The 17,089-nt window shown below is 37.4% G+C and overlaps 1 protein-coding gene across 4 annotated transcripts in view; it reads left to right on the top strand.

Annotated features, from left to right (window-relative positions):
• The window catches only part of LOC123259339, a 108,717-nt gene extending 103,443 nt beyond the window's left edge, over positions 1-5,274 (top strand). For all 4 annotated transcript variants that reach the window (XM_044719758.1, XM_044719760.1, XM_044719756.1 and 1 more), the window contains exon 4: positions 2,523-5,274. In XM_044719758.1, the coding sequence (XP_044575693.1) occupies positions 2,523-4,868 (2,346 nt within the window). In that variant the 3' untranslated portion in view covers positions 4,869-5,274. The remainder of the gene's footprint in view (positions 1-2,522) is intronic.
• Positions 5,275-17,089: the final 11,815 nt, after the last annotated feature.

Raw genomic sequence — 17,089 nt, forward strand, 5'->3', positions numbered from 1 at the left:
GACTATTTCCGATAGGAATTGCGGGGATGGGTGCTAAAATCTAAAATTTTAATTTCCAAACTGTAACTTCTACAGACTCTAAATTTGGTGAGAATCTTCGTGTATGATGTCAAGTTCAGCTAAGAATGGATTTTCTCGAATTCTAAACCTAGAAGGGATTGCGGGGGTGTTAACAATGAAAATCTCTCATTTCCAAACAAAAGTTTCTATGGACTTGAAGTTTTGTTGAAACCTTTTGTTTATAATGTAGAAATTTTCTCGAATAGGATCTTATGAAATTCCTCTCCCATATTAGAGTGTGGGAGTGATAATTGTCAAAAAATTTATACTTTTCAAATACAGTTCCTACAGATGTAGAATTTGATAGAATCGCAAGAGAAACAGGAACTTACGGGAATGGCCTCCAAGGCCAACGGATTTAAATATTTTCCTTTTTTAATAATTATATTTTCTCACAACAATCGTCTCTTTGGCAGCGGCAAAAAAAGTCATTGTAAAGTTTCCAAAATTTAACTTTACATGTAGCTATTCACTCAACGGACTAAGAATTTTACATACATTTTATTTTTGCTGATCACATAACCCATGAATTGTTCTTATTACCGGATCGCGGGAACGTAACAGATTGAAATGAATGCATTTTCTAAGCACTTGAGATGTGAAAAAGGAATTTGGCTATTTATTCTAAGAGAATTCGTTAAAAACATGTACAAATAAGTTTCTATGAAAAATTGATGTCACGGAGGAAATTTAAATTAACGGCAAAATTCGTCACGCTTTAAGCTAGCCAAATTTCAACTTCACTTATGAGACGCGCAATTACTTTAACTGAAACTTTTAATGATCATTTCAAATTTTTTTCTTCGTTTCAGTCATTATTCATTTTTGGAAAAAAACCACTGGAATGTCATAGTGATTGCACATTAAAATTTACAATGAATATTAGCTAGAATAATCACAGGGATAAAAGGAACGGGCCAATCTGATAAAATTTGAAATCTGTACAAATTTAAACAATACTCCCATTAAATTTCAAGTCTAGATCTCTAAAAATACAACTCTATGAAGTGCCCAGCGGAGCGGGCGGGTAACAGCTAGTATAATATAATATAGCCTATGTCATTCGGGGATAGTGTAGCTTCCCAGCAGTGAAAAAATTTTTCAAATCGGTTCAGTAATTTTGGAGCCTATTCAATGCAAACAAACAAAGAAACAAACAATCAAATCTTTCCTCTTTATAATATTAGTATAGAAAAGATATGTTTTCAACCTATTTCAATTATAATTAAAATATATAACACATATATAAAAAAATCGGTCAAAAGTGAAGTATCGAATACATTTTATATACATATTTTATGTAGTTTTATTTATTGTATTTATTCAGTTTTAATAAGTTTTTGAAATATATTTATTATATTTCAACATGTATTTTTGACTTAAATTATTTTAATGAGGGCAAACACTTCATTAAAGCACGAAACATCTTAAGGTATATACCGGCGAAATGTTTGTTACTTGAATTATGGTAGTAAAAATCGTTTTTCTAACTTTAATTTATATCTCATGCTTTATTTCCATTCTTGAGTATGTTAATTTGATAGAAAAAATAAAAAGTTCGTTGACATCTATTGAGAAGTCACTCAAAAAAATTTTTTAAAGTACTCTACTTTGAAAGTTAAAAAAAATCTTTAGCAACTCCTAGAAATTCGCTAAACTGATTTTGGAAGAGAGCTCTCAAGACATAAGAAACTAACATAATTTCATAAGAAATTTGAAAAAAAAAATTAGGAAAACGGTTGACCCTGAAGGCTACCCCTGCAACTTCCCGCCAATTCCATACCTAAACGCTTGAAATTGCACTTACGACGTTTCTGAGCTCTTCAAGCTCAAAAATACAATTTGTGTGTTATTTTAAGCTCTCCGAGCTCAAAGAAATAGCTTTTGTATGCTTTTGAGCTCTTCGAGCTCAAAAGTCTGATGGAAATTGATGAAACACTATTTTGCAAATTTTCAAACCGCAATAACTTTTGAATGAATGAACCGATTTTTACGCAGTTAGCGGCATTCAACGCAGTTTTCTAAGCCTCATTGAAAATCTTTAAGTTTAATTTGATCGAACTAGGAATTTCGGAGTAATTCCGAAAAAAAACACTTTTTTTGGTTTTCTTTCGTTAACGATAACTCACGAACGAATCAACCAACTTTGACGGTCGAGCCGTTTAAAAGTTATGAGAGATTTACACACACACAAACACACACACACACACACACACACACACACATACATAAATACATACAGACACCATTGCGGGGATAGTCAGGGAAGCTTTCTGAGACCTTAATTTAAAACGTCGAGATCTGATGAAAACTCGATTTTTGCAAAACGGGGTAAAACCAATAACTTCCCGATTTTTGAAAATCTTCGATTTTCTTAGCGGGAAGTTAAAAAATCATCAATTTATTCAATTTTAATCATATCTCAACTGATTGAGAGTAATGTAACGGTATTTATGTTACAGATTACAGATGGAAATACTAAGACATCAGTGAGTAACCGCAAGGAGCCAGGAGTCTTTTGTGGGGAATCTGAACAACCTCAAACATTCATATCGGAAACCAGTTTCGTACGGGTTCTCTTTCATGCTGACAATTTCACGGACCAGACCTACTTTAGCTTTGATTCGAGAGCTGAACAGCAATTTGAGGTTTACCTTCGGTATGGTCAACATCCTGAGCTTTATCCTAATCGCAGAGGTGTAGTTGTACCTGGAAGTTATTGCGAACGTGATTTCAAAGACTGTCGACTTCAGACATGTTATGTACAAAGTCCTGCTTACCCTGGCATATATCCTCGAGCACTCCATTGCAAATACAAACTTAATACTAGACAGCCTTTCATCAAACTATACATTGAAAATGAAGAGTTTAACATTGATGGGCAACGATGTGAAAATATTATGACATGTCCAATGCGACCAATAAGTTCTGGATCCCAACACTGCCCTTTTGACTATATTCGTGTTTATGATGGTATGAATGAAACAGCGCCAGTAATCGGAACCTTCTGCGGTATGGGAAAGTTCCCTTACAGCATAATTGGCACCAGTGCCGATCTTTATGTTGAATTCGTGTCTTCTCCTGCTGGACCACTTTTGAATACTGGATTTCATTTCAATGTTGGTAATTGGCCAGCTCATGTTGAAACAGCGGGAGTCAAAAACGGTAGTTGTGATTGGCTTTTAAGCAGTGATAATCTTCAAAATGGAGGTGAAGGGATATTTTTGTCCGTAGCTCATTGGTACCCTCCGCATACAAGTTGTACGTATCTTTTGAGAGGTCGCCCGGGAGAAATTGCTAGGTTATACTTTCCCAGTTTTCGAGTCAATCGAATCGAATCTCCTATTCAACCATATGACGGTGACTGTGGTGAAAGCCTCACCCTTTATGATGCGAACTGGCCAGATGATGCTAGAATCATAAAAACTTTTTGCGATACTTTCAGCAAACCTATGGAAAAGCATGATTTTGTTTCAACATCTAATGCTATGTTTGTTAGATTTGAAAGCAAAACTGGAAGTTATTCTGGTAGCTCACTGTATTATTGGGCACATTATGACTTTTTCAATGCCAGTAGGTTTGGAGAACCAGTACCTAATACCGAGTGTGACGAAACATTTGCTTCATGGAAAGCTCATTCTGGGCAACTGCGTTCACCTCTCAACAGTCTCTTATACAAACGGTCAGGTGATCCACCAAATGACTTGTCATGCACCTATACTTTCATAACCGATAAAAGATTATTTGCAAGAGTGATACTGACCGTCGAATCGGTAACTTTTAAAGACAACCCTTATGCTCAATGTAATCATTGCTGGGACAGCCATGCTGATAAAGTGATTGTACGTGAACCAAATCTTGAAGCAGACAAGGGTCATTGCATATGTAAATTGACTCCCCCTACGCCCCCCTTAAAAGTAGTTTCTCGTGGAGAAAAGTTGGAGCTTAAATTTTTTCTTGATGGCAGCCATGCTGCCCCGAGTTATTTTAAGCAATCATCAGCACTCTTTAAAGCAAGTTACGAGTTTGTCCATAGTCCACTCTGTGGTGCAGCTTTACTACCACCAGCAACCGACGGGGAGATTGAGTTTCCCAGCTATGAAGCTCTTAGTTACGTCAGCCCTCCTCGGTCAATCAAGTGTATTTGGGAGCTACGAGTCAATCCTGACAAAGATTTGTGGTTGCACTTTGACAAGATTAAGTTTGCATCTAGGTCTTGCGAGGATGGAAAGTTGGAAATATTTTTAGCCGGTATAACGGAACCTTACTTAGCGATTTGTGGAGAGAATGTCAGTAATGTCAGAGAAATGCCAATATTTTCCGCAGTACAATTAGGTCAGCCGAGAATACCAGACGGCGAACCACCTCCTGTTGTTATACAATTCACCGGATCGATGGCACCGGCGAGGGTGGCATTCAAGATTGCTTGGACGGAACTTTTTCGACTACCTCGGGATAGTAGTGGTCAACTTAACACTCAAAAACTACAAGAGTGTGGATTTCAGTGTCCACGTAATACGGGCTGCATACCTGAGCGTCTTCTATGCAATGGTGTCGTAAATTGTCCAAACATCAATTTGCCGTCAGGTGGACTCAATATCAGTCTAGTCGAGCCTAATGATGAGTCTGATGAGACTTGCGGAGGTCCGGTATCAAATAATAATAACAGTGTTGTTGGCCCTGCAGGATGGGCAGGGGCTGTTTTGGGCGCCAGCCTAGCAGTTATTCTATCTCTTACTTGTCTCATTGCTGTTTGTCGATTTTGTAGACGTCGTTCACGCTCTCGGAATATTCACGTACCGTATTAGTCTCCCGTAAAGTGATGTGTTCGCCAGGGATTATCCTATCGGCTGTTACCGTTACAATCGCAGTTACAATTACAGTTACAGTTGCCGTGATACTATTGTTGGGTACTAAAAATTTGTCAATGTTGCTGTACATATCCTTTTTTTGATAATGGATATACATCTAATTCGATGAATTTAATGTATCCTACAGTTATAGTGAATTTAATGATAATAAGCGATTGTTTTCGCTACTGTTGTATAAATTTAAATATTGAATGACTTTATATCATCATGGTACAACGATATTACCAGAATGCTGTAAATTCAAAAATTTATAAATATTAAATATAACAATAGTGTTTTATTTTAATTATCATTATTTCAGTTATTTCTGCCGAAGTAACGACGGCTATTATGTATAATAATAATATTGAAAATAATAATATTAATAATAAAAATAATAATATAAATTACTATTATTATTTATATTATTATATTGAAAATAATTTCAATAAATTTATTAGAAATATAATTATCAAATAGTGTTTATTTATTTATAAGCTGACAACAATTTATAGACATTTAAACGACTAGCGAACTCCGACAGGAAATTTGGCACCGCTGGTTAATATAAATGCATATTAGTAATTATAAAATATTAACTCATCATTTTTATTGTTTTTGATATGAAAAAAAAACTATTACCTTTAAATTTTTGTATGTATATAAGTATATAAATCATTTTGCGCGGTTAACTTGTAGTTTGTTCATAAAATAAAAAAAAAAACAGATTTGTTAATGTAGTTAAAATATGCAATTAACTCATCTTTATGCAATCATATTATAGTCTTACTACATCTCATGTGATTATTGTATTGATAATTATATTTTCTACCAATAAAGAGAACTTTCACGTTAAAAGTTAGTATCATATTTTTTAATCTCAAATATTTAATATGTAACATGTAATATATAATATGTACAGAATAAGAATCAACTTTATGAGTAATACCATAAGCTTACATGATATTTAGATAAATCAACAGGAATATGTTTGTCACTAATTTTATGTAAATTACCACAGTGTGACTTTTGCTTAGTGTATTGCGCAATGAAATTGTCATGTGATAGTATATAATAACGGATGCGTTTCTGTCCATCATTCTGCAGTCATGCTGAAATTGATAAATTTTTAATCAACATAAAATATTACTAACTTCAACATCTGGCGGCCGCTGAATTTTTATCTTTTATACATAATAAATCATAATTAATATTATAAAGTAAAGTTCAAGTAGTACAAACATTTACTAAATGTATTTAGTTCGCTTTTACAGTAGAAGAAATTTCTTCTTAGAGAAATTTTCTTGGGCGGTTCGACTACTTTTATTAAAAATTTGAACTTCGTACAAATGAAATTATGATACGGGTTACGACAACCCTGATTGAAAAAAACAAATTAAAATGAATTGGAAATAACGAAATTTAACCCTTCGTTGGTCGCGCTATGAGCGAATCGCCGCCTAACAACTACTCAACCTATAGAGACTCGCTATAGTGCGAGCGAGAAACTAAAAAAAGCGCGACCAATGAAGGGTTAAAGTATTTTCAATACTTCTGGATATTTTCAATACTTTTGAATTCTGTCAGTCAAGAAAATAAAAGATTTTTCATAAATTCAGTAATAGTATATTGTGTGACTAGGGATGAAACAAAACGATTTCAGACCAGAGTAAAGTTGCCTGCCCGAGTGAAGCGAGGGCTGGCATCACTCGGTCTGAAATCGTGTTTCATCCCGCGTCACACATTATATTTTTCATATAAGTTGCATTAAAAATGCTAGTTTCAATGTCCGGAGCCAACCAGAACTAGATAATTTCAAAAAAATACCGAAAATACAGTTTTATTATCAAACTTATTAAGGAAATTAAAAACTACAATTCCAGATACTAATAGCTTATTTTTATTAAACATTATTCGTAAATTAAATAGTTTTATATTGTCATTTGTTATATTAGTAACAGATTTATAATATCGCGTTACAGATGCCATAAGGGCGTATAAAAATTATACGCCCTTAAGGCACCCGGGAACCATAAGGGCGTATAATAAAAATTCTGTTTTTCTTTTCTAAGTCCAAAAAAAAATTTTAGTTTGGAGAAAAATTTATTTTTGAATTTCTGCTCGTTTCATTCAAAAATAAGTTGATTCCCGAAAAAAAAATTAGGAAAACGGTTGACCCTAAAGGCCATCTCTGCAACTTCCCGCTAATTCCGTTAATTCTGGCCGCTTTTTTTGAGCTCAAAAATACAATCTGTGTGTTGTTTTGAGCTCTCCGAGCTCAAAAAAATACCTTTTCTATGCTTTTGAGCTCTTTGAGCTCAAAAGTCTGATAGAGGTTTCATAGAACACTATTTTTTGAATTTTCAAACCGCAATAACTTTTGAATAAATGAACCGATTTTTACGCGGTTAGCGGCATTCTACGCAGCTTTTTAAGCCTCATAAAGAATTTCTGAGTTTCAATTGGTCAAACCTAGAAATTTCGGAGTAACTCCGAAAAAACACTTTTTTCAGTTTTCTTTCGTTCACGATCTCTCTCGAACAAATCAACCGATTTTGACCGGATTGGAGGCGATCGACGTGGTTTTTCAAGGTTAAGAGCTGATTAGTTTTGGAATCGATCGGTAAAGCCGTTTAAAAGTTATCCCAAAAAAACCACTTCTGAAAAAATTTTTTTTCCTATTTTTTTTTAGATTTCTCCAAATTTCTCAAAATCTATCGGTCCGAATCGATTCAAATTCACAGAAAATCTAAGTTTGTCGAAGCCCTTTCGAATGCCACCAACCGCGATGAAATCGGTTCAACCGTTCAAAAGTTATAAGAGGTTTACACACACACACACACACACACACACACACACACACACACACACACACACACGCCGTGTCAGAGCAGTTAAGACACCACTACGATGCTATAAGTGCTGGCACTTTGGGCACACTACTGCCCAATGTAAAAGCGAAGTCGACCGATCTGGGCTTTGGATCAAATGTGGGCAAACAGGTCATCAAGCTGCTCAATGCCTAAATAAAGTGAAATGTGCGTTATGTGCGGAAAAACCTGGCTCTCAGGACACTGCTCACCGGTCTGGTTCTGGCCGATGCCCAGTCTTCCAAGAAGCACTCCAGAAGCTGACAAATAAACGAACATGAGGATACTGCAGCTTAACATCAATCACTGCGAAGCTGCGCATGACCTGCTTATGCAGACAGTACGGGAATTAAAGCTCGACCTTGTGCTTTTATCGGAGCCATATAAACATTTAGCTGGACAACCTTGGGAGACGGATATCACCACGAAAGCTGTGATCTGGGTTTGTGGTAAGCTCCCTTTCCAGAGTGTATCTACCAATGGCAGCGCTGGCTTTGTAGCAGCATCAGTAGATGGCATCCGTTTTTACAGCTGCTACGCACCACCTAGCCTCTCAATTGCTGAGTTTACTGACTTCTTGGATCGACTGACCGAGGACGCGAAGCAACATCATCCAGTGGCGATAGCCGGGGACTTTAACGCCTGGGCAGTGGACTGGGGCAGTAAGCAGACTAATGCACGAGGAAGAGAGCTGCTAGAAGCTCTTTCTACACTAGATGTAGTCTTGCTCAACAGTGGTGACACGCCGACCTACACCAAAGGTGACGCAAGCTCGATTGTAGACGTCACTTTTGTCAGTACCAGCCTTGCTAAAGGTAACTCTAACTGGAAGGTACTGGACATCTACACTGCCAGTGACCATCATGCGATACTCTGAAAAACGTCAAACGAAGGTGAAATCTTTTGACCCAGAAGTATTGCTAACAGCCCTCGATAGTGATCCGATAGAGACTGGATGTGTAGAAGAACATATTAAGGCCCTGATGATGCGAGTAACGCAAGCTTGTGATGCCAGTATGCCTCGCAAACGTGTTATGAATTCAAGACCTGCGGTACACTGGTGGAATGATCATATCAGCAACCTCCGTAAAGAGTGTCATCGAAAGAGAAGAATATCTCAGCGTGGCTATCGACGACCTAACTCTGCAGTGCTGATCGCAGAGTACAAAAAAGCTCGTCGTGAACTTAATAAGGCCATAAAAGAGAGCAAAGGAAGATGCTAGAAAGAGCTCATATACGAGGTCGACAAAGACGTGTGGGGTCGACCGTATAAGGTGGTCATGACGCACCTGAAGAAACAACAAATGCCGTCACCTACGTGTCCCCAACTCCTTCAGAAAATCGTCACTGCGCTGTTTCCACAGCAACACAGTCTCAATTATCAGTCAACGCAAGGTGAACTGGACGACATTCCACCTGTCACTGAAGAAGAATTGTTGGAGGCCTGTAATCGGGTAGGAAATAATAAAGCGCCGGGATTGGACGGAATCCCTAATATAGCCTTGAAAACCATCATAAAGGCAGCACCAACATTATTTCTAGACGCTTACAACGCATGCCTCAAGGAGGGGACTTTTCCTCGTAAGTGGAAACAGCAACGGTTAGTACTTTTACCTAAAGGAAAGAAACCGCCAGAAGAACCGTCATCTTACCAACCACTCTGCATGCTAGATACGGCGGGTAAGATATTTAAGCGTATTATCCATCAGAGAATAGATGCAGTAGTCGACCCACTCTTGGCAGACAACCAGTACGGATTCCGGAAAGGACGATCAACCCTGGACGCGATCAACCTGGTTGTTAATACGGCCAAAGAGGCAATCGCAGGAACTAGATGGAAGGGTGGAACGAAGAAGTACTGCCTGGTGGCTGCCTTGGACATCAAAAATGCTTTCAATTCCGCTAATTGGGACTGCATCATGCAAGCTCTCGACGCGAAGAACGTTCCAACACATCTTCGCAGACTAGTGATTAGCTATTTTACAGATAGAGTGCTGAAATACGATACAAAGAATGGTCCGAAAGAGTATGATATAACCGGTGGTGTACCACAGGGCTCTGTTCTTGGTCCAATTCTGTGGAATATCATGTATGACGGGCTCCTGAGACTGAAGCTTCCAAGATATGTCAAACTGGTAGCGTATGCGGATGATGTTGCCGCAGTGATCGTCGCCAAACACCTCGACGAGATTCAACATCTGTTTGACATCACTTTTGAGAAGATCAACCAGTGGATGGATACAGTGAACCTACAACTGGCCAAGCAGAAGACCGAAGCAGTGCTTATTACCAGCCGAAAAGAAGTTGAAACAATTAAGCTAAAAGTCGGTGACCGAGAAATCACATCACAACCTCATATACGATATCTGGGAGTGATGCTTGATGCCCGACTCAACTTCAAGCAGCAAGTGGAACACGTCTGTACGAAAGCGTCAGTAGTGAGAGCTAGTCTCGCACGATTGATGCCGAACGTCGGAGGCCCAAAGCAGAGTAGGAGGCTGCTATTGTCATCAGTAGTCACATCGGTGCTTACCTACGGAATATCCATTTGGGCTGACGCACTAGAAGTGCAAGATTCATGGAGAAAAGCTGGACCAATATATCGTATGAGTGCCCTACGAGTAACTAGCGCCTTCCGCTCAATATCAGAGGAAGCAGTGTGTGTTATTTCCGGTACTCTGCCTCTCAGAGGCCTAGCTGAGGAAAGACGGAACCTATACCAACAAAAAAGGTGAACCACACTGAGCCCTGAAGAACTTAGAAGGGAAGAACGGCAACACAGCATCGCAAGATGGCAACAGGAGTGGAATTCTTCAGAGAAAGCTCGGTGGACGTACCGTCTCATACCTCGGATTGATGTGTGGTTCAACCGGAGTCACGGTGAGATCAACTATCATTTAACGCAGATGTTATCAGGACAAGGATGTTACCGGAAGTATCTTCACCGCTTTAAGCACGATGATACCCCAGAGTGCCCGTCCTGTCCAGGGGTCAATGAAGATGCGGAGCATGTTTTCTTTGTGTGTCCACGTTTCAACCAACAGCGCGATGAATTAGAGAAAATTCTGAAAAAGAGAACCTAACCAGAGTCAATAGTAGAAGCAATGTTGTCGTCAGAAGCTGTCTGGAACGCCACAAACACTTTTGCTACAAAAGTGCTTACAGAGTTGCGATCTATTGAGAAGAAAAGAGCGAAAGACAGAATCTAGAAGAAAGAAATAACATCTTAGCCACCAGAAGGAAGAGCGGCAGCTAATTCCTCCCCCCGCGAAGAAATGCCTTACGGCGGTACCATGGGGATCAGAGGATAGAAGAGAAAGGGGTTTAGGGTTTAATGGGTAGGGGCGTCAGCGTCGAGTTTTAGTATGACGCTGCGTCGAGTCGCCACATATCCAGGCCAAACATTCCCCCCCCCCCTAAGGAAAAAAAAAAAAAAACACACACACACACACACACATATAGACATAGTGACACCCTCGCGGAAATAGTCAGGGACGCTTCCTAGGACCTCAAAATGTCGAGATCTAATGAAAACTCGATTTCCGAAAAACGGGGTAAAACCAATAGCTTTTGAAAATTTTTAATTTTCTTAGCGGGAAATTAAAAATTTTTTTTATATGCCCTTATAGCTTCCGGGACCCAGCTCGGATGCCATAAGGGCGTATAAAAAAAAATTTTTTTGGGCATCGACGTATTTTTTTATGAAATGTGCAGAAATGCAAAAAAAAAATTTTTTCCAAACTAAAAATTTTTTTGGACAAAAAAAATTGGATTTTTATTATACGCCCTTATGGCATCCGAGGTAGATCCCGGGAACCATAAGGGCGTATAAAAAAATTTTTTTTTAGGAATACCCATACAGGAAGCCCCAGAGTTGAACGACGGGGCCATGCCTGGGACATTATTGGGAAGCCCATCTTGGCAAACCTATATTGTCCCATGCCCGGGCCATAACTGGGCAATCAGCTTTGGCCATTCCAATGATTACCCAGGCTTGGGCCAAGACTGAATAACCTAGCCTTGGCCAAGCCTAGAGTCACCCTAACTTGGGCCAAATTTGTGTAACCTAACCTCGGCCGTTGGATGGTAACCCTAACATGGGCCAAGACTGGATAACCTAGCCTTGACCAAGCCTAAAGTCACCCTAACTTGGGCCAAGTTTGTGTAACCTAACCTCGGCCGTTAGATGGTAACCCTAACATGGGCCAAGACTGAATGACCTAGCTTTGGACAATGAATGGTAACCCTAACTTGGGCCAAGATTGTGTAACGTAACCTCGGCCGTTGGATGGTAACCCTAACATGGGTCAAGACTGAATAACCTAGCCTTGGCCTAGCTTGGACTAGAACTGGGTCCCCCAGCCATGGTCATTCAATGGCGATCCAGTTGGGCCAGGACTCAGCAACCTAGCTTTGGCCGACTCAATGATTACCCGAGCGTTAGCCAAGACTAGAATGCCTAGCCTTGGCCGTTGAATGGCAACCCCGACTTGAGCCAGAATTGGGCAAGCTAACATTGGCTATTCAATGGGAAATCCAAATTTAATTGATCATTAAGTAATAGAATTTGGAACAGTAAATATTTATTACTTAACGAATATTTGATAGCAAATGCTGAAATTGAAAATTTATTATTTCAACAAAACAATTGTATATCGTCAAAATTGATACAGTCTTAAAAAAAAGCTAAAATATTATAATATGATATTAACCTTCTGAGACTTCTGGGCGTTTCCCCCACTCTTGGTGAAACGCCCTCTTCTACATTTACTTTACACGCTCCCTACTCCGGTGCTACGCGGCTCAGTTTGTCCCATCTCGGCTTCAGAGGATTAAAAATATACAGAACGATTTAAAAAGTCTAAAGTTAATGTAACAACTTGACTTTTGCTTTTTTTTTAAATTAATAAACATTTGTAAAAAATAGATCATTTTCATCAAAACACAATATTAAATAACATAAATTATATAAATAATAAACCGTTACACTCTGTCACCATATAGATTTAGCTTATATGAATGGTGAGATGTGCGTTAACTTATCGGTCGTACGGCGTAGGGGTTAGTGGTCGGTCTGGCAAGCACGCGGCTAGGGTTTGAATCTCGGTTAGGGTAAATGCGATTTTCACTTTATTTCTATAATTAGCGAAATAGGTTAGGTCTAAATTAAGAGTTGAGTCGTCTAAACTTGCGTTAGCTCTACATCAAAATTGAAATAAATTATTGACAATTAAAAAATTCCTTTTTTATAATTTCAACTAACAACTACTTATTTTTGTAACGTCCACGTTTTCAAATAAAATTTATCAAATTAATCCTCGGCTCGAAATTTGCTCGCCGGAGTCCAGGGTCATAAACGGGGATCACAAAATATAACAAAATATAAACAAAACACTTCATTTTAAATAAATCAAAGAAAAAGGAAACCTCTTTATTGGCCTGATCATGTTAATAAACGATATAAACAATATAACTAAATTAAACAATATAAACAATACATTAGAAACTCTTTTCACACATATTCGCGGTTCAAAATTAATAACGTGGTTCAAAATCAATAACAATCTAAATAATATAAGCAATATACACTAATACAATAGAACATTCTATCCAAACATACACGACAGTATTCGCGGATCAAACTAAAAAACGCGGTCTACAAAGCAAAAACTAATTTCCCAATAACCCCCCCCCCCCTCCCCCAGGGCGACTAGCCGTCATCCCTGTGGGCCTTAAACTCTACCCTGAGAGCAAGTGGAGAGTATCCTCCTCGCTCCCACCTACACGGCTTATGATCACCTACCGTACCTCAGCTGAAGGCCTCGGCACGGGGAGCCGCACTTTCATCCGATCAGTCCCTGATACTTACCTGGGTCTTGGTTAGACTCCAGGTAGAGAATCATCCTCTCGAATTACTTGGTGAAGAGTATTCATCTGAGTAATTCTCCCGAGAAAGAAATGCTTATCAAAATTATTTTCAAAACGGAACTTGACATATTTTTGAACCATCACTACAGACAAGAAGTCTTCGCCATCTATCGAGGCTCGCGCAAGCTTAAGGTAGTACGGTTATGAAAGCAATATTTCAAGAAATCCTCGAAACTTTGAATATAAGTCATTAAATACATAATACATATGCTGTTAAAATTTGAAGACGATTTACCACACCAAGCTCGAGATAATTGCAATTGAAAATGACATTTTTGTACATGTAACATAGGAGAAGCGTGGGAAAATGACAGTATTTTTAATTTTTTCCATCGAAAGAATTTCAAGACTTTATCAAAAAACTAGTAGATTGAAGAATATGATATTTCGAACAATTAAAAAAAAAATGAAAATTTTTTACCATGTAGTTTTCGAGATTAATTAAAATCAATTTCACTTTTAGAGGATTATTTTTAGGAGAGGGGGTACAAAAAACAGCCGCTAGTCACTGAAACCGTAGTGTGTGTGTATATGTATAGAGAATATAGTAGTGACGAGTACAGTAACGTTAAAAAATCTTAACCTACAACCTTAGCTCTGTCGATACGTATAACATGGATAGCGAGTCAAAATTTTTGATCTGGATTGTCGCGGAGGTACTACCTTAACAATCGTCGAAAATTTCTAAGTTTTTATTCTCAAAGACAAATTCTAACAAATTCATTTACTATTTTAATCGTAATTTCTTTCATAATATATCCATTCGTCGATTTCCCATACTAAAACTTGCTCGGGACTTATAAAATTTTCGCTTACCTAAATTATTTCTCACAAAATAATAATCGTCATTTCTTTCATTTTCTATCCATTCGTTGCTTTCCCATACTAAATCAGTTTGGGACTTAAAATAATTTCTCCAGTCTTTTAATTTCTTTTACAATTAATTTCTTTTGCTCGCTAAATTCTGCTTGGCTTCAAAATAATTCCTCACACTCTTAAATTTCTAGTTTAATCAAACCTTCGGTAACAATAATATAATATTATTAACTAAATAAATACAATAACTAAATAATAATCACCGCAATAATCATAATAATTGTTTCTATTAATTTTTAAGTAACCCTGGCGGTTTCGGCGACACGGTGAAAGCACGGTTGATCGACGGTTGTTTCACGGTCGTTTCACCGTATAAAGTTCGTTTTTCCATGACTTCAAAATAATAATCGTAATAAATGATTCAAATTTTTGATGATTACGAAAATCTTGATTTCGAAATTACGGTGAAATTATTAACTGTATAAAAAAAGATCTGAAAAAGAAATTGTTAAAAAAAAATATCTCATAATAATTTTTCTTGATAACAAACCATTTTTCCGTAATTTTGAAATTAAAGTTTTCGTCTCTAAAAAAAAATAAAAAAACTCAAATCTTTAGTAATGTATTCTAATTTTGGAATTACGGTGAAAATATTAGACGTGCAGAAAATATTTCAAGTTAAGTTGAAAATAAATTATAATTTATTAATTAATTAATTGTTGAATAAAATATCTAACGATTAAAAAAAAAACAATATTATTATATTTTTCATAAACAAAAATTATTATAGTTTTTCATTTAAGACTATGAAAAAAATACAACACTTGTTCCTGACTTACCGACATTATACGCTCGTTTCACTTACAGACTACTGTGCATCCACCACCGAGTTACGGTTTTTTGACAATTTATATGTTTTCAAATGACTGTTAAATGACAGACGATCGATCGATGATCTACGATTTTTACTCAGATAAAAAATCGGAGAAGTCAAGTAAAAATTTGGTTTTTCCAAGAGTGAAGTGTGATAACTATACAGAATAAAAATCATAAAGTAACAGTGAAAAACTTTCACAATGATACTCGTCGTTCACTGTCAAACGATGCCCGTTCGATAGTCAAGTGACGGTCATTCGACGATCATTTGTCGACACTGTGATTTCACGGCACATTCACCGTCGTTTCACGATCATTTTATCGTGACCACGAATCTGCCAGGGAATTAATAAAAATAAACCAAAATACTCAAATACAAAAATTAAAATCTTGGTCATATTTTATACAAAATAATTTAACCGTTTCGTAGAATTTTACTATTTTATTTCAGAGAATTCAATTTATTTGAAATTGGGTTCTTAATACTAATTTGGTTTCACATTAAACAATTAAATTCTAAATATATTTTGTAATCTACTTCTTTTAGTAAATTCTATAGTGGTGAATAAGCCTGGGCTTGCTTTGGCTTAAAAACTTGGGCCAGTCTTGGTTAACATACTTGGGCCAGTTTTGGTTAACAATCTTGGGCCAGTCTTGGTTATCATGCTTGGGCCAGTCTAGGCAACCAAGCTTGGCACCCTGTTATCACTCCAGACTTCTACCAAGGCTGGGCCAAAGCGGGTTTACAAGCATGGGCCAGAGATAGACAGCATTGCGCCTAACATGGCCCATATCTGGCCCCGTCGTATTGTCCTGTATGGGAATCGACGTATTTTCGTCCAAAATATGCAGAAATGAAAAAAAAAAATTTTATACGCCCTTACGGCTCCCGGGACTTACCTCGGATGCCATAAGGGCGTATAATAAAAACCCAATTTTGTTTTTAAGTCCAATAAATTTTTAGTTTGGAAAATTTTTTTTTTTTGCATTTCTGCACATTTCATGAAAAAATACGTCGGTGTCCCAAAAAAATTTTTTTTATACGCCCTTATGGCATCCGAGCTGGGTCCCGGGAACCATAAGGGCGTATAAAAAAAAATTTTTTCGGGAATCAACTTATTTTTGACTGAAACGTGCAGAAATGCAAAAAAAAAGTTTTCTCCAAACTAGAAATTTTTTTTGGACTTCGAAAAAAAATAAAAATTTTATTTATGGTATCTGAAGTGGGTCCCGGGAACCATAAGGGCGTATAAAATTTTTTTTGTACTTCTGCACATTTCGGACGTCATATTCGTCAGTACATATGTCAGTACAGTTAACGGTTAGGATGGCAATTGTAATAGTATATTACACACCTAGGGAAGTAAAGTAAGAAATGTCTCAGATCACATGTAATTGTCAACAAACATGTGATCTGAGGCTTTCTTATTTACTTCCCTAGGTGTGTGTACTATTTTTTTGCTCGACGAAGGCAGAAAGGGGCAACTTCGCTTAGCGCAGCGGGCCGAAAGTTGACGCTTTCTGCCCGTCGAGCAAAAAAGGTATAAAATATACAAAAGATACTCTGATAAGATTGAAAATAAAAAGCTGCAACTTCATCTCGCGGGCAGAAAATCATCAGTTTCTGCCCTCGCGAAGAAAATGATCGTTTTCTGTCCGGCAACAGTTGTTGCATTGGTCTGAAATTGA

Source organism: Cotesia glomerata, linkage group LG2, assembly GCF_020080835.1.
Source record: "Cotesia glomerata isolate CgM1 linkage group LG2, MPM_Cglom_v2.3, whole genome shotgun sequence".
Lineage (NCBI taxonomy): Eukaryota > Metazoa > Arthropoda > Insecta > Hymenoptera > Braconidae > Cotesia > Cotesia glomerata.